The following is a 24,633-nucleotide window of genomic DNA, read 5'->3' on the forward strand; positions in this document are numbered from 1 at the left end:
TGTGTGATAAATTTATACATTCCCAAAACATCTAAAACATTGGAGAGTATCCATAAAATGTACAGATTGACAAAATATTAGATACAAGAATATAAGTATAAGACTAAACTTAGAGTTAGCTACCTAGCTAGAGAAATAAAGAGCATTCCGTTTTGGTTTTTCTTTGTTGGGTGATGGAGTGAAGTATTTGCTCACACGTGGCAGGACCAGAAGTTACTCCTGGCTCTGTGCTCAAGGATCACCCCTAAGGAAAACATGTGATTTCAAGGATTTGTCCGATGTTGGTCATGTTCAAAGCAAGTGTCTTTCCTGCAATCTCTCTCTCTAGCCCTCCTTTTGGTGTTTTGAGTCTGAATATTTTCTTTCATCTTTTCCTCAACAGATGTCTGAAAGCATCTCTAAGGAAGGATATAGAAACCACACCTCCGTGGCCATGTTTGTCCTCTTGGGACTCACAAGTGAAAAAGATCTACAGCTCATTCTCTTTCCTGTCTTCCTAGTGATCTACCTGGTGACCCTAATTTCAAACCTGGGTCTGATCATTCTAATCAGAATGGACTCTCACCTGCACACACCTATGTACTTTTTTCTCAGTTGCCTGTCATTCATAGATATCTGCTATTCGACTTCCATTAGCCCAAGGATGCTTTCAGATTTATTTAAGGATAGAAAGACGATTTCCTTTGTTTCATGTGCTACTCAGTATTCTGTGTTTGCTTGGATGGGTATTTCTGAGTGCTGCATCTTAGCCATCATGGCCTATGACAGATATGTGGCCATTGGTAACCCTCTGCAGTACTCAGCCATTATGAACCCTAACCTCTGTTGCAAAATGGTTACTGCAGCCCTTGGAAGTGGTTTTATTGGTAGTTTAGTTGAAACTGTGCCTTGCATCAATCTTTATTACTGTGGTCCAAATGTCATTCGACATTTCTTCTGTGAATTACCCCAGATTGTTTCCTTGGCTTGCTCCAATACCTTTGTTTGCCAAATCATTATTTTTCTGGTAGCTCTGTTGTTTGCGTTTGGTTCTATGCTCTTTATCCTTTTATCCTATGCTTTTATTGTAGCTTCCATCCTGAAAATATCCTCTGCTAAAGGCAGTCTCAAGGCCTTCAATACCTGTGCCTCCCACCTGGCTGTTGTCACCCTCTTCTATGGCACATGCCTCTCTGTGTACATGAGTCCTAATTCTAATCATTCCAAGAATCGGGACAAGGTTCTGTCAGTGTTCTATGTTAATGTTATTCCCATGTTGAATCCTCTTATCTATAGTCTGAGGAACAAGGAGATCAAAGAGGCTCTTAAAAAGGTGATGAAGAGGGCAAGATTTTTATCTCAATAGAGTAATACCTAGTAGGGGGTTTTAAGACATATAATAAAGGTAATGTAAGAATTTATAAGTGATATATTGTCAGTTATAATAACAGTCATGTACAGATAATAATGAATAATCTGTTTTCTTCCTCCTTATGTCATCATTCTTAGTTGTGAGATAATGTCACCATAGTTGAAATTGGAATTAGAAGTTTGTTTCTAGGAGCCCACCCAGGTTGATAGTACATTTTCTAGGGTACACTCTGGCATGCAGTAACCCAGGTTTGATACCCGGCACCACCTATGATCCCCTGAGCACCACTATGAATGATTCCTGAGCACAGAACTAGGAGTAAGCTCTAAGCAACTGGGTGTGGTGAATAACTCAAATAAACAGAAATAAAGGCTTGTTTTCATGATCTAACCCAACATCAAGGCCTAAGCAATGAGAATAGAAATCCTTGTAGATATATGTAAAGAAATTAGAAGCTCAAGATGCCACACAGATTGTTGTTTTCATCACTGTTTCTCTTTATTTGCTTATATATTAATTAAGGATTTATATGTCTATAAAAATAGAACAGAAATAAAGCATATGAAATTATTTTTAGACATTAAATGAATGCTTAATACATTTATACTGCAACAGAGACAGTGAATGTATGTGCGTATCTGGTAAAGATGAAAGAGAGAGTGAGAAAAATTATATCAGGCAATTTTTTAGAAATACACTACATTTAGCAATTACATGTTTCCTTCCTTTATTAACTTATGCTTATATTGAAAGACATTACAATGATTTGTAAACATTTTTTATATCTTGACTTCACAATCACTAAGTGTAGCTTTAATAAGTACTCTTATGTATGTGGGACTTAAAGATACATCAGCATGGTGCAACAAAAAGAACAAAGGTAACACAATGGAAGTACTGAGCAACACAACGAAGATGAAGGCTTTGGAAGTTGAAAGCAGCAAACTTGGGGTTTTGCAGAAGAGATGTAGGTGCACGGGGCTAAGTGTTGTGTTGACACGTGTGCATGGAAATCATGCACCTTTAATAAAATTATTGTAAATCATAAAACATCAACAAAGGTAGATATAAAAAATATATACGTTTCTAAGTATTCTTATAATTGGGCTCTCTAATGTAACAAATTTCTAATTTCTGTATCACTTTTCTGGTTTTATCTATGTCAAAAAATATCATTTCCTTCCCAAGATTACACAAATACATATGCATGCAATGTTCTAATGCTTTTTTATGACAGCAGGGCTGGTATCACACACCGTTTATGAGAGAAATTATAACCTATAATTTAAAATATTCAATTTGCCAAATATTAAATCCCTACCAATGTTCCAGTTTTTTATTAATGAATCACCATGAGGGTACAGATACAGATTTACATATTCTCATGCTTGTGTTTCTGTGATGCACAGCTTGAGTACCCATCCCTCCACCAGTGCCCGTTCTCCACTGATGACCCGATCATCCCTCCAACCTTCCCAGTCCGTCCCCTGCCCCACCCGCCTCTGTTCTCTCTCTCTTTTTGGGTGTTGTGTTTATCAATGGAAGAATTGGGTGACCATCCTGTTCGGTCTATACTCTGTTTTGAGCACTCTCTCCCATCCAGAGCTGGTCCTCCCACTACATTTTCCTTGGTGTTCCCTACTCTATCTAAACTGTCTTTTCCCCCAGCATGTGAGGCCATTTTCCAAGCCATGGAGCAAATCTGGTACCTATTTCTGCTGTTCTTGGGTGTTAGTCTCCCATTCTGTTGTGTGCTTCAAGGAGTAAAGGAACAAACATGAGAACCTCTCAGTATCTTTGCTGTGGACTATAGTGCCCAGAAGGAAAGGGAGTGGGGAGGGAGAGAAAGAAAGTGCCTGGCATAGAGCCATAGAGGTAGGGGTGGCGGGGGGAAGGTGGCAGGACGGACACAGGGGTCTTTGTAGTGGTAAATGGACAACTGGTGGAGGGAGGGATGTTGTATCACTGTATGACTGATACCTGATCCAATACAGCTTTGTAACTCTGTATCTACTGTGGCTCAATTAAAAAGATAATTTTTAAATGTCATAATGTGAGGAATACTATGAAAGCTAAGGTGTTTACAAGACCAATTAGATACCCTTGCATATATGATTCTCCAGAGTCCTGCCAGGAATGATCCCTGAGCAGAGTCAGGAGTAAGCCCTGAGAACTAACTGGTATACCATTGCCCCAAAACAACTATTACCAGTTTGATGAGTAATGAAGATGCTCTTAACCCTTTTGAAGCCTACACTTTGACCCAATTTGCAATGCTTAAAAGCCATTGCAAAGATTATTTTTCTATCGAATTAATAAAACATTTTATTTTTATGAGCAATGGTGGTAAATCATTAAAGTAGACTAGTAATAATGAAATTATACCACATAGTGAGCATTTAGAATGTACCAGACATTACTTGAATGATTATATATATGTATACATATATATACAAACTCATTTCATTCATTTCAAGGAACCTCTTGCATAATTAATATTATTCTTATTATGTTTAGAATAATATTTTTCTCTTTTTAAATTTTTTCATTTTTTCGAATCACTGTGAGATATAGTGACAAGCTTTCACGTCTGAGTTACAATCACACAATATTCAAATACCCATCCCTCCACAAGTGCACATTCCCCACCACCAAAATCCCGGGTATAGCCCCATTTCTCACCCCCCCCGCCTCTATGGAAGATAATATGCCACATACTCTCTATCTACTTTGGGCATTATGGTTTAAAATTCAGATACGGAGTGATTATCAGTCTTGTTCCTTTATCTACTTTTAGCATACATCCCCATCCCTACTGATTTCTCCAACCATCATTTTCTTAGTGAACTCTTCTCTATTCCAGCTGCCTTCTCCCCACCCCACCCACTCATGAGGCAGGAGCAATCTTCTTTGGCCCTTGTATCTACTGTCCTTGGGTGTCAGTCTTGTGTTATGTTATTTTATACTCCACAAATGAGTGCAGTCCTTCTATATCTGCCCCTCTCTTTCTGACTCACTTCACTTAGCATGATAAAATCCATGTCTATCCACTTATAATCAAATTTCATGGCTTCATCTCTCCTGACAGCTGTATAGTATTCCATTGTGTAAATGTACCAAACTTAGAATAATATTATATAAGATTAAAAGATATATACAAACCATGTATCTGATAAGGGGTAAGATTAATATTCAAAAAAGCCAAAAGACTCTACAACTTAATATAATAAAATTATCTAATTAAAAACTTGGCATCCATCCTGAATACACAGTTTTCCAAAGAAGACAATGGCCAGCAGAACATTTAAAGGTAGTCGCTGTCACTAATCATCAGGGAATTGTAAATCAAAACTATAGTGAGATATCAATAAACTTCCCTTAGGATTTGGTAATCTCTTATTACCAAAACTACAAGGCCTATCAAATGGTAAGATGTATATAATGAGAAGCTTTGTGCATGAACTTGGGAATGTAAGTTGCTACAAGCACAGAGCAAAATAGTAAAGAGATCCTCTGAAAGTTCAAGGTACAGATTTTAGGAGACATAATTTAAATTATAAAAGAAAAGCTTAAGGGGCTGAAGAGATAGCTCAGCAGGTAGAGATTTGCCTTGCGCATGGCTGACCCCGGTTCGATTCCCAGCATCCCATATGGTCCCTTGAGCACCGCCAGGAGTAATTCCTGAGTGCATGAGCCAGGTGTAACCCCTGTGCATCATCGGGTGTGGCTCAAAAAGCAAAAAAAGAAGAGCTCAAGTTTGATCCCTAGCACTGTATGGTCCCTAAACACCATGTATGGCCTTCGTGGCCTCGGACAATCTCCAGGATGACTCTGGTATCTTCCAACTCCACCAGCTGAGAACTGAGTTACAGATCCACACCAGTGAGCACAGGACATAGGAATGACTGAGATTCTCTGACTACTGATTAGGGTGACACCTCTAAATTAAAACTTACTGCCTATATTCTACCAAGTTCTGCCTATATTCTACTAAATTCATTTGTATATATCCAAAGGCATGAAAAATCACTGATCTAAGTATCCCCGTCCCTTTGTGTACTATTGGTAAACGTTATCCAAACATTAGCCCATCCTCCCTTGGCAAGTTAAGTGTCAAAATGATAGATAAATGATAGAATCATTGTAGGTATATACTTATATATGTGTATATAGAATCGCCACACTATACGATCAGAGAAACTTCTCTAGTAACATACTATAGAAATGATCCCTGAAAGTATTGACACATCATCATAAAGGGAAATATATATATATGTACATATATATTTTTATATATATGCCTGTTGGAGAGCCCAGCAAGCTATCGAGAGTATATGCCCACACAGAAGAACCTGGCAAGATCCCCATGGTGTATTTGATATGCCAAATACAGTAACAATAACAGGTCTCATTTCCCTGACCCTGAAAAGAGCCTCTAATGGTTGGGAAACACGAGTAAGGAGAGGCTACTAAAAATCTCAGGGCTGGGATGAATTGAGCTGGCGCCTGCTCAAGTAAATTGATGAACAACGGGATGACAGTGAAAGTGACAGTGATATAGTATATAGAATCACATTGTATAAATAGATGGCTAAACTATAATATGGACTGATATTGTAACTGTGTAATAAAATTATATTATTAAATATAGGGGTTCACATTTATATGAATATTTTTCAGATAAAATGAAAATACTGAGCTACTGGCAAGCAGAACGATGTGCTAAGTGAAATCAATCAGTGAAAGAGTATTTCAGGAGCACCCTGGGCTTCCCTCCCCTCCGGACTGCCGACCCCAAGCGCCGCCGCCATTCTATCTTCCAGCAAAGGTCTGTGATGCTCCATCGACCCGCCCTTCCGGACCCAGCCTGCTCCACGGCCCTGAGCACCCCGGCTTCCCTACCCTCTGGACTGCCGGCCAAGTGGCCAACACGCCACCCCCAGCCCGTTGACCACTGTGGGGTTGTGGGAAAGGGGCGTGGCCTACTCGTCAGGGGCGTGGCCTAAGGAAAGTGGGCGTGGCCTCATTACCGGCCAGCCACATCCTATCCAAGACTAACATCCTAGCTATTTGCAAGCAGTAGGACAATAAAACACAAGACTTCACATAAGGATTGAAGGAAACATCTCAGTAGATCAGGTTCTACAACCAGCAAGTAAAAAGGCAACCACTATTAACTGAGCCTATCCACAATCCCTTTTCACAACAAAAGGAAACAGGGATACTCATCTTCAAGGGCCCTCTTTCATACCACCACAACAACATGAAGAAACAGTGAAAATCCCCATTGCAACCAGAGGACGATCAAAGGAGTCCGGAAACCTCAATGGGCGTTTCCTACAAACTTGACCTCTCTGAGAAAGAATTCAGAGTTGAAATCCTCAACATGTTCAATGAACTCAATGCAAAGATGGACAACTTCAAGGAAGACCTGGCAGAAACAATACAACAGACAGCCGACAAAATACGGGAAGAAATGAGAGCAGAAATAAAAAAAAAAAACCTTCAAAAAGAAATGAAGGATTCGGTACATGAAATCAAAAACTCTCTGGCTGCCCTCAACAATACGATGACTGCAGCCGAAGACAGAATCAGTATGCTTGAAGATGAGCTGCAAGAGGCCTACAGGCAACAACAAACCATGCCAAGAGACCTCAAAATATCTCTAGCCAGAATCAGAGTCCTAGGGGATGATTTCAAGAGGAACAACATTAGAATCATTGCACTACCAGAACCACAGGGAACCAACCCCAACGAAAAAGACACAGTCAAAAAAATCATTGCAGAAAACTTCCCACAGTTGACAATGTGGGCATCCAGATTCAAGGCGCCCGAAGAGTGCCAGCTAAAAGAGATCCTAATAGAAAAACCCCAAGACATATCAAAGTTACAATGATGGACATCATTCAGAGACACAATACTGCAAGCAGCAAGGTCCAAGAAGGAAATTGCATACAAAGGAGCACCCCTTAGACTCACAGCAGATCTATCAGAGGAAACCCTCCAAGCTCGAAGGCAATGGTGGGATACAGTGAAAAAACTCAATGAAATCAAAGCTTCACCAAGAATACTTTATCCGGCTAAACTCTCATTCAAACTAAAAGGAATCATACACTAATTTGGGGATAAATAACAGCTCAGGAACTTCATAGACTCATAACCAAACACAAAAAAAACACTAAAGGGGCTATTGTAAGACAAAAACAACCCCTACAAGCACAACAAACCCTTACACAAAGATGGCACAAAATCCCATAACAATAATCTCCCTTAATGTCAATGGTCTGAATTCACAAATTAAGAGACACAGACTGGCAAAATGGATTCAAAGACTCAACCCAACATTCTGCTGCCTGCAAGAAACACATCTGAATAGCCAGAACAAACACAGACTCAAAGTCAAAGGATGGAAAACAATCCTGCAAGCAAACAACTCCCTCAAGAAAGCTACAGTGGCTTTACTAGTATCGGAAAACATAGACTTCAGGTTGAAAAAGATTAGAAGGGATAGTGAAGGCCACTTTTTATTAGTCACGGGATGTGTACATCAGGAAGAAATCACACTCTTAAATGTCTACGCACCCAATGAGGGACTAGCTAAATACTTACAACAGCTGCTAAGAGACCTTAAGAAGGACAGTATGAGCAACACAATAGTAATTGGAGACTTTACACCGCACTGGCTCCTCTGGACAGATCAAGAAGATTAAAACCCACCAAGGAAATACTGGCTTTGAAGGAAGAAATAGAAGAGAGAGGGCTAATAGATCTATACAGGGCTTTATATCCCCAATAAAAGGAATACACATTTTTTTTCCAGTGCACATGGAACATTTTCCAGAATAGACCATGTGCTGGTCCACACAGCATACCTCAACAGAATTAACAAGATAGACATTGTACCAGCTATCTTTTCAGACCATGATGCACTGACGATAAAACTTAATCATGGACAGATGCAGAAAACCAAATCAAACACCTGGAAATTAAATAGCTCGGTATTGAACAATGAGTGGGTCAGGAAGGAAATCAAGGAAGAAATCAAAAGGTACCTAGAAACAAATGAGAATGAAGACACGAGCTACCAGAACCTGTGGGATGCAGCTAAAGCCGTTTAAGGGGAAAATTTATAGCTCTGCAAGCATATCTCAGGAAGGAAGAAAGGACCCACATAAGTAACTTGACTTCACAGCTCAAGACCTTAGAAAAGGACCAACAAAAGGAGCCAAAACCAGGCAGAAGGAAAGAGATAATAAAACTTAGAGCAGAAATTAACGACATGGAAACCCAAAAGACAATCCGAAAGATCAATGAAACCAAGAGCTGGTTCTTCTTGAAAATAAACAAGATTGATAAACCACTAGCAAGACTCACAAAGAAAGAGAGAGAGAGAGAACCCTTATAAGCCGAATCAGAAATGAAAAGGGGGACATCACAACAGAAACCAATGAAATTCAAAAGATCATCAGAGATTACTTTGAAAAACTCTATGCCACGAAACAAGAGAACCTAGAAGAAATGGATAAATTCCCTGACTCCTATAATCTCCCAAGGCTGAACCAAGAAGACCTGGAGTACCTGAATAGTCCAATTAACATCAAGGAAATTGAAATGGTAATCAAAAGTCTTCCCAAAAACAAAAGCCCAGGTCCAGATGGATTCACTAGTGAGTTCTTCCAAACATTTAAAGAGGACCTTTTGCCAGTCCTTCTCAAGCTTTTCCAGGAAATTGAAGAAACAGAAACCCTCCCAAACAGTTTCTATGAGGCTCATATCTCCCTAATACCAAAAGCAAACAAAGACACCACAAAAAAAGAAAACTACAGGCCAATATCCCTGATGAACACAGATGCGAAGATTCTAAACAAAATATTAGCAAATAAAATTCAACAACTCATCAAAAAGATCATACACCACGACCAAGTGGGATTCATCCCGGGGATGTAAGGATGGTTTAACATCCGGAAATCAATCAACATAATCGATCCAGCATCCGTTTATGATGAAAACACTTGCCAAAAGGGGTATAGAAGGGACCTTCCTCAATATTGTCAAAGCCATTTATCACAAGCCTATGGCAAGCATTGTCCTCAATGGGGAAAAACTAAGAGCCTTCCCTCTGAGAACAGGGTTGACACAAGGATGCCCACTCTCTCCACCTCTGTTCAATATAGTACTGGAAGTACTTGCAATAGCGATTAGGCAAGAAAAAGATATTAAGGGCATTCAGGTCGGAAAGGAAGAAATCAAGCTCTCATTATTCGCAGATGATATGATACTATACCTAGAGAACCCTAAAACCTCTACCAAGAAACTCCTAGAAACAATAGACTCGTATAGTAAAGTTGCAGGCTATAGAATCAATACCCAAAAGTCCATGGTTTTCCTATATGCAAATAATGAGAGAGAAGAAAGCAACATGATAAAAGCAATCCCGTTCACAATTGTGCAGCAAAAAATTAAGTACCTCGGAATCAGCTTAACAAAGGAGGTAAAGGAATTGTATAATGAAAACTATAAAACACTACTTCAGGAAATAAAAGAGGACACGAGGAAATGAAAGACATCCCCTGCTCATGGATTGGAGAATTAATATTGTCAAAATGGCAATTCTCCCCAAAGCATTGTACAAATTCAATGTGATCCCTATAGGGATACTCTTGACATTCTTCAAAGAAATGGAGCAAGCGCTCCTGAAATTCATATGGAACAATAAGCCCCCACGAATAGCTAAAGCAGTCTTTGGGAAAAAGAAAATGGGAGGAATCAACATTCCCAACTTCCAACTCTACTACAAAGCGGTAGTCATTAAAACAGCATGGTACTGGAACAAAGGCAGAGCTGCAGACCAATGGAACAGGGTTGAATACTCTGACATACACCCCAAAATATTTGATCATCTAATCTTTGATAAGGGAGCAAGAAATGTGAAGTGGAGCAAGGAAAGCATGTTTAACAAATTGTGCTGGCAAAACTGGATGGCTACATGCAAAAAAAAAAGGGGGCTTAGATCTCCATCTATCACCATGTACAAAAATTGGATCAAAATGGATTAAACACCTCAACATCAGACCAGAATCCCTAAGGTACATTGAAGATAAGGTCGGCAAAACCCTCCACGACATTGAAGCCAAAGGTATCTTCAAAGCTGACACGCCATGGCCAAGCAAGTGAAAACAGAGATAAATGAATGGGACTATCTCAAACTAAGAAGCTTCTGCAACTCAAAAGAAACAGTGACCAAAATACAAAGACAGTCTACAAAATGGGAAAGGATATTTATGCAGTACCCATCGGATAAAGGGTTGATAACAAGGATATACAATTCACTGGTTGAACTCCACAAGAAGAAAACTGCCAACCCGATCAAAAAATGGGCTGATGAAATGAACAGAAAATTTCCAAAGAAGAAATCTGAATGGCTGAGAGGCACATGAGAAAATGTTCAACATCACTAGTCATCAGGGAGATACAGATCAAAACAACAATGAGATATCATCTCACATCACAGAGACTGACCCACATCCCAAAAAACAAAAGCAACCGGTTTTGGCATGGATGTGGGGAGAAAGGGACTCTCCTTCACTGCTGGTGGGAATGCCAACTGGTTCAGCCCTTTTGGAAAACAATATGGACGATTCTCAAAATTAGAAATTGAGCTCCGATGTGACCCAGCAATACCACTCCTGGGAATATATCCTGGAGAGGCAAAAAGGTATAGTATAGATGACATCTGCATTTCCATGTTCACTGCCGCTCTGTTTACAATAGCCACAATATGGAAAAAACCAGAGTGCCCGAAAACAGATGATTGGCTAAAGAAACTCTGGTATATTTACACAATGGAATACTATGTAGCTGTCAGAAAACATGAAGTCATGAAATTTGCATATAAGTGGATCAACATGGAAAGTATCATGCTGAGTGAAATGAGTCAGAAAGAAAGAGAGACAGATATAGAAAGATCGCACTCATATGTGGAATATAAAGTAGCTGAGAGGTACAAGCTTACAATGTTGCGATTCCTGGCAGACATTTCTCTGGACTTAGTTACTAAAATACTAAAATACAGGAATCCAAAACTATGCTGCTGCTAGTGCGGCCTCCTGACCTCATATCTCTTCATTTTCAGCAATGGAAAACAAATTACAAATGCTTTCTTTTCAGCAGATCGACTTTAGGGAGAAGAAACTCCAAATCAATAATAGTGAATATTTTTGTTGAAATATTGAATGTAGTCCCACGCGGCCGCCGGGACTTGGGACCCTTGCCGCCGCCACTTCCCGCGTCCCAGCGCCCCGGCTTTCCCGTCCGCCCAGCTCCCTCCAACCCGGCCTTTTCCCAGGTAATCAGGAGACTCCCAGCCACGCCTCCCGTTGCGCCCCTGGTTCCCACGCGGCCGCCGGGACTTGGGACCCTTGCCGCCGCCACTTCCCGCGTCCCACCACCCCGGCTTTCCTGGGACCATTGTCCCAGGAGCCCCTGCTAGGAAGAAACGGGGGCGTGGCCTGAAAGGAGCGTGGTCTAAAAAGGGGCGTGGCCTCCTGCCAGAGCAGCGGCCGCTAAGGCGGCCGCAGTTATTATTTCCTACCTTAGCACATTAAGTATGGTCTTCTTGCTTTGAAAATCGGTTTAATACATCTCATACACTTATGCGACCTAGCCTATTAGCTCTAAGTTTAGAAAAATTATCAGTGAATAAGAGAAGCTTAGCAAAGCTTTTGTAAAGACAACTTAGCCTTAAGTCTTCATTAAAGCCCCAACATCAAATACAAAGAAAAGGCTGAGTGTAAGGAAGACTTCTAGAATAGGAATAAAGCTGCCATCAGAAATAGCACAAACAGAGCCCCTCCTTCTCTCAGTAAGAGGTAGGAGGAATAAACACCTACAAAGTTCCAATCCTATACTTCCATAACAATATGAAGAAGCAGCGAAAATCCCCTCCAGGAAGAGAGGAAGAAAAGATACTAGAAACCTCAAAAGAGGCTCCCAACATCTATGACCTCTCAGATAAACGATTCAGAGAGGAAATCTGGAGGAGACTCGACCTACTCCAAGCAAATATGGAACAGACATCCAATAAATTAAGGGAGGAGATGAATCAAGCGCTGGAACGGTCTACCAAGAAAATACAGGAAGAAATGAGAGCAGAAATGAGAGCAGAAATTTCAAACCTTCGAACGGAAGTCTCACAAATAAAGCAATCGGTAGATGAAATAAAAATCTCACTAGAAGCCCTCAACAGTAGAATGACTACAGCCGAAGACAGAATCAGTGATCTGGAAGATGAGCTGCAGAAAGCTTATAGACAACAACAAATCATGGCCAAAGACCTCAAAATGGCTATAGAGCGAATCAGAGCCCTGGGGGATGACTTCAAGAGGAACAACATAAGAATCATTGGAGTACCAGAACCGCAGGGAAGCAACCCCAATGAAAAAAACACAGTGAAAGATATCATTGCTAAGAAATTCCCAGAGCTGGAGAAGGCAGGCATCCAGATACAAGGAGTCCGAAGAGTACCAGCAAAAAGAGACCCGAATAAAAAGACCCCAAGGCATATCATAGTCAGAATGGCGGATACCATGGATAGAGACACAATTCTGCAAGCAGCAAGGTCAAAGAAGGAAATCACATACAAAGGAGCACCCCTCAGATTTACGGCCGATCTGTCAGAAGAAACCCTCCGAGCCCGAAGACAACGGTGGGACATAGTGAAAAAACTCAACGAAATGAATGCCTCACCAAGAATACTTTATCCGGCTAAACTCTCACTCAAACTCGAAGGAACCATACACTACTTCTCGGATAAACAACAGCTCAGGTCCTTCATAGACTCAAAACCAATCTTGAAAGAAGGTCTAAAGGAGCTACTGTAAGACAAGGGGGAGCCCCATAAGAATAACAAATCCCACAGAAAGATGACACAAAACCAAATCACAATAATCTCTCTCAATGTCAATGGCCTAAATGCACCTATCAAGAGACACAGAGTGGCTAAATGGATCCGGAAATTAAACCCAACATTCTGTTGCCTGCAAGAAACACACCTGAACAAACAGAGTAAACATAGACTCAAAGTCAAAGGATGGAAAACAATCCTCCAAGCAAACAACCCCCTTAAAAAAGCTGGAGTGGCCATCCTGGTATCCGACAACATAGATTTTAGGATGAAAAAGATCAAAAGGGACAGCAAAGGTCATTTTCTGTTTATCAAGGGATATGTACAACAGGAAGAAATCACACTCTTAAACGTATATGCTCCTAACGAACGACCGGCTAAATATTTAAAACAACTCCTAACAGACTTCAAAGAGGACATCACTAACAGCACAATTGTAGTCGGAGACTTCAATACGGCCTTATCGCCTCTAGATAGATCCACAAGAACAAAACTCAACAAGGAAACACTGACTCTGAAAGAAGAAATAGAAGAGAGAGGCCTAATAGACCTATACAGGGCCTTACACCCCAAAAAGAAAGAATACACATTCTTTTCCAGTGCACACGGAACATTTTCTAAAATAGACCATGTACTGGGCCCCAGAACATACCTCAATAGAATCGGAAAAATAGAAATTGTATCAACCATTTTTTCAGACCACGATGCGCTGAAGATAGAAGCTAACCACTCACAAACACGGAAAATCAAATCAAACACCTGGAAACTAAACAATTCAATGTTGGCCAATGAGTGGGTCAGGAAGGAAATCAAGGAAGAAATCAAAAGATACTTAGAAACTAACGAGAATGAAGACACGAGCTACCAAAACCTATGGGACGCAGCTAAAGCCGTGTTAAGGGGAAAATTTATAGCTCTCCAAGCATTCCTCAGGAAGGAAGAAAGGACCCACATAGATAGCCTGACTTCACGACTCAAGACCTTAGAAAAGGACCAGAAAAAGGACTCCAAACCAGACCGAAGGAAAGAAATAATAAAAATTAGAGCAGAAATTAATGACATCGAAACCAAAAAAACAATCCAAAAGATCAATGAAACAAAGAGTTGGTTCTTTGAGAAAATAAATAAGATTGGTAAACCGCTAGCAAGACTCACAAAGAAAGAAAGAGAGAAAACTCTAATAAATCGAATCAGAAATGAAAAGGGGGACATCATAACAGAAACCAGTGAGATTCAAAAGATCATTAGAGACTACTTTGAAGGTCTTTACGCCACAAAAAAGGAGAACCTAAAAGAAATGGATGGATTCCTTGATTCCTACAATCTCCCAACACTGAAGAAAGAAGACCTGGAATACCTGAATAGACCCATCAATGTTAAGGAAATTGAAACGGTAATCAAAAACCTCCCCAAAAACAAAAGCCCAGGCCCAGATGGTTTCACTGGCGAATTCTTCCAAACATTTAAAGAAGACCTATTGCCTGTTTTCCTCAAACTTTTCCAGGAAATTGAAAAAACAGGAACTCTCCCAAACAGTTTCTATGAAGCACATATCTCCCTAATACCAAAAGCAAACAAAGACACCACTAAGAAAGAAAATTACAGACCAATTTCCCTGATGAACACCGATGCGAAGATCCTCAACAAAATACTAGCAAATAGGATCCAACAACTCATCAAAAAGATCATACATCACGACCAAGTGGGATTCATCCCAGGGATGCAAGGATGGTTTAACATTCGGAAATCAATCAACATAATCCAGCATATCAACAAAAGTAAAGACAAAAACCATATGATCATATCAATAGATGCAGAGAAAGCATTTGACAAGATCCAACATCCTTTCATGATGAAAACCCTCGCCAAATTGGGGTTTGGAGGAACTTTCCTCAAGATAGTCGAAGCCATCTATCACAAGCCTACGGCAAGCATAATCCTCAACGGGGAAAAACTAAGGGCCTTTCCTCTGAGATCGGGCACAAGACAAGGATGCCCACTCTCACCACTCCTCTTCAATATAGTACTGGAAGTACTTGCGATAGCTATTAGACAAGAAAAAGAGATTAAGGGCATCCAGATAGGAAGGGAAGAAATCAAACTCTCACTATTTGCAGACGACATGATACTATATCTAGAGAAGCCTAAAACCTCTACTAAGAAACTCTTAGAAACAATAGACTTATACAGTAAAGTTGCAGGCTACAAAATCAATACCCAAAAATCCATGGCCTTCATATATGCAAACAATGAGGCAGAGGAAAGGGACATGAAAAAAGCAATCCCATTCACAATCGTGCCCCAGAAAATCAAGTACCTCGGAATCAGCTTAACCAAGGAAGTAAAAGACCTTTACAAAGAAAACTACATAACGCTACTCCATGAAATCAAAGAGGACATGAGGAAATGGAAACATATACCCTGCTCGTGGATAGGGAGAATCAATGTTGTCAAAATGTCAATACTCCCTAAAGCATTATGCAGATTCAATGCGATCCCTATAAGTATACCCATGACACTCTTCAAAGAAATGGATCAAGCAATCCTAAAATTCATATGGAATAACAAACGTCCAAGGATAGCTAAAACAATTCTTGGGAAAAAGATGATGGGAGGCATCACCCTCCCCAACCTCAATCTTTACTACAAAGCAGTAACAATTAAAACAGCATGGTACTGGAACAAAGGCAGAGCCGTAGACCAATGGAACAGGGTGGAATATCCCTACACACAACCCCAAATGTATGATCATCTAATCTTTGATAAGGGAGCAAGAGATGTGAAGTGGAGCAAGGAAAGCCTCTTTAACAAATGGTGCTGGCACAACTGGACAACCACATGCAAAAAAATGGGTTTAGACCTTGACCTGACACCATGCACAAAAGTCAGATCAAAATGGATTAAAGACCTCAACATTAGACCACAAACCATAAGGTACATTGAAGACAAGGTCGGCGAAACCCTCCACGATATTGAAGATAAAGGTATCTTCAAAGGTGACACGGAACTAAGCAATCTAGTAAAAACAGAGATAAACAAATGGGACTACATTAAACTAAAAAGCTTCTGCACCGCAAGAGATACAGTGACCAGAATCCAAAGACTATCCACAGAATGGGAAAGGATATTTACACAATACCCATCAGATAAGGGGTTGATATCAATGGTATATAAAGCACTGGTTGAACTCTACAAGAAGAAAACATCCAACCCCATCAAAAAATGGGGCGAAACCTCACACCACAGAGACTAGCACACATCCAAAAGAACAAAAGCAACCGCTGTTGGAGAGGATGTGGGGAGAAAGGGACCCTTCTTCACTGCTGGTGGGAATGCCGACTGGTTCAGCCCTTCTGGAAAACAATTTGGAAGACTCTCAAAAAATTAGATATTGAATTCCCATTTGACCCAGCAATACCACTGCTGGGAATATATCCCAGAGAGGCAAAAAAGTACAATCGAAACAACATCTGCACATGTATGTTCATCGCAGCACTGTTTACAATAGCCAGAATCTGGAAAAAACCCGAATGCCCCAGAACGGATGACTGGTTGAGGAAACTTTGGTACATCTATACAATGGAATACTATGCAGCTGTTAGAAAAAAGGAGGTCAAGAATTTTGTAGTCAAGTGGATGGGCATGAAAAGTTTCATGCTGAGTGAAATGAGTCAGAAAGAGAGAGACAGACATAGAAAGATTGCACTCATCTATGGTATATAGAATAACAGAGTGGGAGACTAACACTCAAGAACTGTAGAAATAAGTACCAGGAGGTTGACTCCATGGCTTCGAGGCTGGCCTCACGTTCCGGGGAAAGGTCAACTCAGAGAAGCGATCACCAACTACATTGTAGTCGAAGGCCATGTGGGGGAAGGGAGTTGCGGGCTGAATGAGGGCTAGAGACTGAGCACAGCGGCCACTCAACACCTTTATTGCAAAGCACAACAGCTAATTAGAGAGAGAAAACAGAAGGGAATGCCTTGCCACAGTGGCAGGGTGGGGTGGGGGGGAGGTGGGATTGGGGAGGGTGGGAGGGACACTGGGTTTACGGGTGGTGGAGAATGGGCACTGGTGAAGGGATGGGTTCCAAACTTTGTATGAGGGAAGTATAAGCACAAAAGTGTATAAATCTGTAACTGTACCCTCACGGTGATTCTCTAATTAAAAATAAATAAATTTAAAAAAAAATGGGGCGAAGAAATGAACAGAAACTTTACCAAGGAAGAAATACGAATGGCCAAAAGGCACATGAAAAAGTGCTCTGCATCACTAATCATCAGAGAGATGCAGATCAAAACAACCATGAGATACCACCTCACACCACAGAGACTGGCACACATCCAAAAGAACAAAAGCAACCGCTGTTGGAGAGGATGTGGGGAGAAAGGGACCCTTCTACACTGCTGGTGGGAATGCCGGCTAGTTCAGCCCTTTTGGAAAACAGTATGGACGACTCTCAGAAAACTAGAGGTTGAGCTCCCATTTGACCCAGCAATACCACTGCTGGGAATATATCCCAGAGAGGCAAAAAAGTACAATAGAAACAACATCTGCACATGTATGTTCATCGCAGCACTGTTTACAATAGCCAGAATCTGGAAAAAACCCGAATGCCCCAAAACGGATGACTGGTTGAGGAAACTTTGGTACATCTATACAATGGAATACTATGCAGCTGTTAGAAAAAAGGAAGTCAAGAATTTTGTAGTTAAGTGGATGGGCATGAAAAGTTTCATGCTGAGTGAAATGAGTCAGAAAGAGAGAGACAGACATAGAAAGACTGCACTCATCTATGGTATATAGAATATCAGAGTGGGAGACTAATACCCAAGAACTGTAGAAATAAGTACCAGGAGGTTGACCCCATGGCTTCGCGGCTGGCCTCACGTTCCGGGGAAAGGGCAACTCAGAGAAGCGATCACCAACTACATTGTAGTCGAAGGCCATGTGGGGGAAGGGAGTTGTGGGCTGAATGAGGGCTAGAGACTGAGCACAGCGGCCACTCAACACCTTTATTGCAAACCACAACAGCTAATTAGAGAGAGAAAACAGAAGGGAATGCCCTGCCACAGTGGCAGGGTGGGGTGGGGGGGAGATGGGAGTGGGGAGGGTGGGAGGGACGCCGGGTTTACGGGTGGTGGAGAATGGGCACTGGTGAAGGGATGGGTTCCCGAACTTTGTATGAGGGAAGTATAAGCACAAAAGTGTATAAATCTGTAACTGTACCCTCACGGTGATTCTCTAATTGAAAATAAATAAATCATAAAAAAGAAAAAAAATAAATAAATAACTAAGATAAAAAAATAAAAATAAAAAATAAAAATAAAAATAAAAATAAAAAAAAATATTGAATGTAATCAAAGTAAAGTGAAAGCAAAGTGAAATTTAACAGGTACACATGCGGGGTGGGGGGCTGGAGAGGTGGGGGGGAGGGGGGAGGTATATCGTGATTCTTGGTGGTGGAATATGTGCACTGGTGAAGGTATGGGTGTTTGAGCATTGTATAACTGAGACTTAAACCTGAAAGCTTTGTAACTTTCCACATGGTGAATCAATAAAAGAATTTAAAAAGTTAAAAAATTAACAAAAGAGTATTTCATTATCCCACTTTAAGCAAAATCTAAATATAAACAAATTCAAAAGAATAGATTTGTGATTGCCAGAGGCAGAAGATGTAAATGAGATAGCAGGTAATTTGGCCAAAATTTCTAGGCTTCCATTTTCATGATCAATAAGTACTGAAAATAAAATATAGTAATGTGAGTATAGTTTATACTATATCCTATATTTGAAAGTTCCTAAAAGAAAAGCTCTCAGAATTCCCATCATAAGGAGTAAAATTTTAACTATGTGCTGCTATAGGTATTTTTGTGGTGATCATTTTGAATATACACATATATATCAAATTATTAAGTTATCCATCAACTGGATCACTGAATATAGTAAAACGACTAAAAAAATTAGTTTCAGTATTGTCTCATCCTGTGAAATTTAAGATTATTATAAGGGCTATGTGAAGAAGTTTATGCAAAGGTTTAGGATACAATCTATATAGGGGGCCCCAAAGGTGCACCATTTGTTGACAGATACATTAAGGATAGTTAACGAGCACATTAACATTCAATATGTGGATCAGAGGTTGGGGTGTTTTATATAACTACCGGAAGGCATCGTTAAAACCTCAAGTCTTGACAATTACCTGTTCTATTTTTGCCCATGCTTCCCCTACATCTAAAAGATCCTAAATGGTCTTATTCTATGAAAAGCTGGGACTTCTTTGCAGGCAACAAAATTATTCTATTCTTATCTGAGTGCAGTTTTGCATTCTAAGATCTAAACTATTTTACCAAGGGGCATATCCCATTATTGGGTTGCTTTTCATTATTATTAGGGGGATGAATTCCCACAAAACATGAAATCACATTTTGCAAAAACCCAGAGGGTCTGGAGGGTATTGATGCAGGAGAGGCAGAAGCAGTGGCCACGGTCTCTGTTGGTTCAGGAATCCCAGGCACTTCAATATATTCAAGAGACAAAATATTGAAAAATAAAGATGCTCAGACTCCGGTTTGGAAAGTAGAAAAGTATATTGTAAGTACAAGAGAAAAGAGAAGGATCTCCCCAGCAGGGAGTAACTAAGTATAGAACTTTGTTAACTATAGTCTTTTTGTGAGATTTATATAGTGAAACTGAGTCTTCGTGCAACTCCTGAATGATGGGTACAACCAACTCCACCAAAAAAAAAAAGTAAAAGATTTAATGATGCTTTTAGACAAAAAGTGTTGAGGTATATCTGTTAGACACTGCATAAAACCTACTCATTTGCATCTAAAATATAGGTGTTACTGTTACACCTGATTTCTAACCAAGAATCACTAGTATCACTTGTCATCCCATTGATCTTCAATTTCCTTGAGTGGGTGCCAGTAATGTCTCCGTTCGTCTCTGTTGGGTGCCTGTGTAGCCCAATGATATCTGCTCACTCTAGGAACAGGAGGAGCTTTAAACCCTTTATTCAGGGTTTTGACGAAGAAGTATGACCATCTTGTTGGTGGGCAGACAGCGGTCTTTTGACATCCCGAGGAGGCTAGTCATAACAGCTCTAGTCCAGTGGTCATCTCTAAATCACATTACCTGTCCATTTGATGCCTTGGCAAACCAGACAGCATCCTTGATTCTTATCTTCGGTGAAAGTCGGAACTAAGGATTCCTAGTCTCACTTGAGTGAAACGTGATACTCCAAGCATAGCTCTTTCAATTCCTCTTTGGGATACCCAATTAGCGGTCTCAACCTGTTTTCACAGGACTCAGGTCTCTGAGGCGTATGTTGGTGCAGTAAGAATGGTGGAGTCAAAAAGATGTGCCTGAAGCCAGAGGTTCTTCGTCCTCTTAACTTCTTCTCTGATACTCTTGAAGGGATTCCACGCTGCTCTCTTCCTCCTGTGCAATACTGGCGCAAGTCATTCCTCATGTTGAGTTCTCGACCCAGGTACACAGAGCTGCTGCATTCAGAGATGTTCGTTTTGTTGAGAGCAAATGGAACGTCAGAGACTAGTTTGTTTTTTATGAACATTGTTTGGCTGAGATTCAGCTGCAATCCAGCCTTTCCAGACTCGTGGTCAAAGTCAGCCAGCATTTGTACCACTTGCCTAATACTTGGTGTTATGAGAACGATGTCATCTGTGAAGCAGAAGTGGTGTAGTTTCCAACCGTCTATGTTCACTCCCATTGCTTCCCATTCCAGTCTTCGCATGACGTTCTCAAGCGTGGCACTGAAGAGTTTTGGTAAAATGGTATCACCCTGCCCAATCCCTCTCTTTATGTCAATGATCACTTCCTTGTAGAATGGTGAGATCCTGGTGGTGAATACAGCTCGAGGAGGATCTTGATGTAATGCGTTTGAATGCCCTGTTTGGCTAGGTCTTCAATGACTGCCTGAGTCTCAACAGAATCGAAGGACTTTTTTAAATCAATGAATGTTAGACAAGGCAGCATCTTGAACTCTCGTAAATTTCAATGAGCTTGGTCACTGTGTGGATATGGTCCATCGTGCTGAATTCTTTTAGGAACCCAGTTTGCTCGCATGGTTGCCCTTCATCTAGTGTTCTGCGTATTCTATTCAGGATGACTTAGTGAACAACTTGTAGCCGATTAACAACAGGCAGATTGGGCTACAGTTGCTGATGTCATGTATGTCTCCCTTCATGTACAACAGAACGGTCCTGCTGGTTTTCCACTGGGACACAACCTTGCATATGGACAGGTAGCATGTAAAGAGCCAAGCCAGCGTATTGACAAGTACTGGCAGCAGATTCTTCAGGTTTTTAGGTCTGACCTTGTCTGGACTGATTGATGAATGTGTCTTTACCAACGAAATGGCATGTCGGATTTCAGAAGGGAGGACGTTGGGGACGACATATCCATCCTGCGAAATTGGTAGATGGGTTGGTGGACATGGCTGTCAAAGAGATCCAAGTAGAAGTCGTGAATAATCCTCTCCATTGCTCCTCTGGAAGATATGATAGATCCATAGGATGTTGGAGGACAGTCATCTTGGTCTTGTAGTTGGCTAAGTATAGGTGAGCTTTGTGAATACTTTTCCCAGCTTCTGCCGCATCAGCCAACACTGCTGCTCTTCTCTCTTTGAGGTCTTACTTTATCACTTCTCTGCAGAGCTTTGAAAACATGGACGTTAACTTGTGATTGCGTGAGGCTCATGCCAATCCACGTTGATGAATGAGCTCGAGAGTTTCCGAAGACAGGCTTTCCCACTCTCAGCATTCCTCGCAGTCATGGAGCTGATTTCTAACCAAGGATATAATGGTTAATAGAACTTAAGGCATTTCTTATGCTTATGTGCATGAAATGGCAAAATCAAAATTCAAGCCAAACTTTGTTAGTGAAAAGTCACTTCTGCTGGAGGTATATTTTACTCTAAGTGCTTCTTATATTCATACTTTGTTTTGAGTTCGTCTGTAGAAACATAAAAACACAGAAAGATGTGCTAATACCCTCCCATGGGAATGACTTGGAAATCATTTTAAAAGGAGCATACATTATTCATCAGAAGTATATCCAGTTGATTTGTATTTTTAGGGTATTTGTTATAATTAGGTTGGAAAACTCAGCATGTGATTTTGTATATCGCATCAATGAGAAAAGATCTCAACAAAGTTTGCCCTACTTCTTTTTAAAAAAATTATTTATATATTTATTCATTTTTTAATGAATCAACATTGGGTACAGTTACAGATTTACAATTTTTTGTGCTTATGTTTCAGACATACAATGGATCTAGTGCCCATTCCTCTACCAGTGCCCATTCACGACCAATGTTCTCAGTATCCCTCTCATACTTATTCCCCCCATTCTCCCCCCTCCGCATCTGTGACAGGCACATTTCCTTTTACTTTCTCTCTCCTTTAGGGTTTTGTACTCTGCAATGCAAATAATGATTGGCCATCATGCTTTGTCTATATTCTACTTTTTGCATGCATCTCTCATCCCAAGAGGGTCCTCCAAGCATCCTTTACTTGGTGGTCCCTTCTCTATCTAAGCTGTCTTTTCCCCCACCATGTGAGGCTAGCTTCCAAGCCGTGAACAAAAACCTCCTGGTACTTATATCTACTCTCCTTGGGTCATAGTCTCCCATTCTGTTACTTAATATTCCACAAATGAGTGCAATATTTCTATGTCTGTCCCTCTCTCTCAGACACATTTGACTCAACATGATACTTTCCATATTGATCCACTGTTATGCAAATGTCATGACTTCATCTTTTCTAACAATGGCCATAGTATTCCATCGTGTAGATGTGTCAAAGTTTCTTTAACCAGTCATCTGTTCTTGGACACTGTTTTTTCCACATTCTGGCTATTGTAAACAGTGCTGCAATGAACATATATGTGCAGATGTCATTTCTACTATACTTTTTTGCATCTCTAGGGTACATTCCCAGGAGTGGGATTACTGGGTCCAATGGAAGCTCAATTTCTAATTTTTTGCTGAACCAGTTGGCATTCCCACCAGCAATGAAGGAGAATCCCTTTCTCCCCACATCCACACCAACAGCGATTGCTTGTGTTTTTTTGATGTGGGCCAGTCACTCAGGTGTGAGATGATATCTCATTGTTGTTTTGATCTGCATCTCGCTGATGATTAATGACGAAGAGCATTTTTTCATGTGCCTTTTGATATTCGGATTTCTTCTTTGAGAAAGTTTCTGTTCATTTTACCTACCCATTTTCTGATGGGGTTGGATGTTTTCTTAAAGTGTTCAACCAGTGCCTTGTATATCCTTGATATCAACCCCTTATCAGATGGGTATTGGGTGAATATCTTTACACATTCTGAAGATCATCTTTGTATTCTGGTCACTGTTTCTTTTGAGGTACAGAAGCTTCTTAGTTTAAGATAGTCCCATTAACTTATCTCTGTTTTTCACTTGCTTGGTCAGTGGTGTATCATCTTTGAAGATACCTTTAGCATCAATGCTATGGAAGATTTTGCCAACCATGTCTTCAATGTACCTTATGGACTCAAGTCTGATTTTGAGATCTTTAATCCATTTTGATCTCACTTTTGTGGATGGTGTCAGGTAGTGGTCTGATCCCATTTTTTTGCATGTAGCTGTCCAGTTTTACCAGCACCATTTGTTAAAGAGTCTTTATTTGCTCCACTTAATATTTCTTCCTCCCTTCTCAAAGATTAGATGATCAATAGCTAAGGCAGTCTGCCCTACTTCTAAGAACTGTGTCCAAATATAATTGTAAATGATCACTCTGGATAAGAACTGTGAGCTGGAAAATAGGTAAAGGATCAAACAAAACAACCTCTTAGTATCTCTATTGCAAACCATAATACCCAAAGAGAGAGAAAGTGAGACAGAGAGAGAGAGAGAGTGAGAGAGAGAGAGATAGAAGGAAAGTGACACTTTAGAGACAACCTGGGGTAGGGGATTGAAGAAACACTGGGGACATTGGTGGTGGGAAATATACAATGGTGGACGGATGGAGGGTGGACCATTGTATGACCAATACCTGACCAGGAAATCCTTCAAAACTGCATATCTCACAGTGATTCATTGAGAAAAAAAGAACTATGGCCGTTATCTACTCAATTGAAACTTTTCATGAATTTAAGTAGCACTCCTTTATAGAAGCAGATTTTATTCATTTATTTTTAAGTTATTTGAAATAGTACCATATTTATGTTTATAGTAATGTCATCCATGCAAATAGCAGAGTGTGACACACTCTAACGTAGGGGTAGTTGTGTTTATCCTGTGTTCGTGGTTTACTCCTGGCTCTGTGCTCAGGAATCATTCTTGGCAGTACTCAAGGCACATTATATGGTTCAGGGATTGAATGTGAGGAG

The 24,633-nt window shown here is 40.5% G+C and overlaps 2 protein-coding genes and 1 pseudogene across 2 annotated transcripts in view; 2 read left to right on the top strand and 1 right to left on the bottom strand.

Annotated features, from left to right (window-relative positions):
* The first annotated feature begins 382 nt into the window (after positions 1 to 382).
* Positions 383 to 1,345, top strand: LOC129406050 (olfactory receptor 1440-like). The gene has a single exon (XM_055143795.1). The coding sequence runs from the start codon at positions 383 to 385 to the stop codon at positions 1,343 to 1,345; it is 963 nt and encodes a 320-aa protein (XP_054999770.1).
* A 921-nt stretch (positions 1,346 to 2,266) lies between these two features.
* LOC129406051 (olfactory receptor 1440-like) overlaps positions 2,267 to 24,633 on the top strand; it is a 30,114-nt gene continuing 7,747 nt past the window's right edge. The window contains exon 1 of the mRNA XM_055143796.1: positions 2,267 to 2,302. Within this exon, the coding sequence (XP_054999771.1) occupies positions 2,267 to 2,302 (36 nt within the window). The remainder of the gene's footprint in view (positions 2,303 to 24,633) is intronic.
* On the bottom strand, positions 5,502 to 5,598 carry LOC129406152 (small nucleolar RNA U3; annotated as a pseudogene).

Source organism: Sorex araneus, chromosome 6 (assembly GCF_027595985.1).
Source record: "Sorex araneus isolate mSorAra2 chromosome 6, mSorAra2.pri, whole genome shotgun sequence".
Taxonomy (NCBI): Eukaryota; Metazoa; Chordata; class Mammalia; order Eulipotyphla; family Soricidae; genus Sorex; species Sorex araneus.

Excerpts from the sequence above, each read along its gene's own strand:
- LOC129406050 (XM_055143795.1), top strand. The coding sequence starts at position 383 with ATGTCTGAAAGCATCTCTAAGGAAGGATATAGAAACCACACCTCCGTG.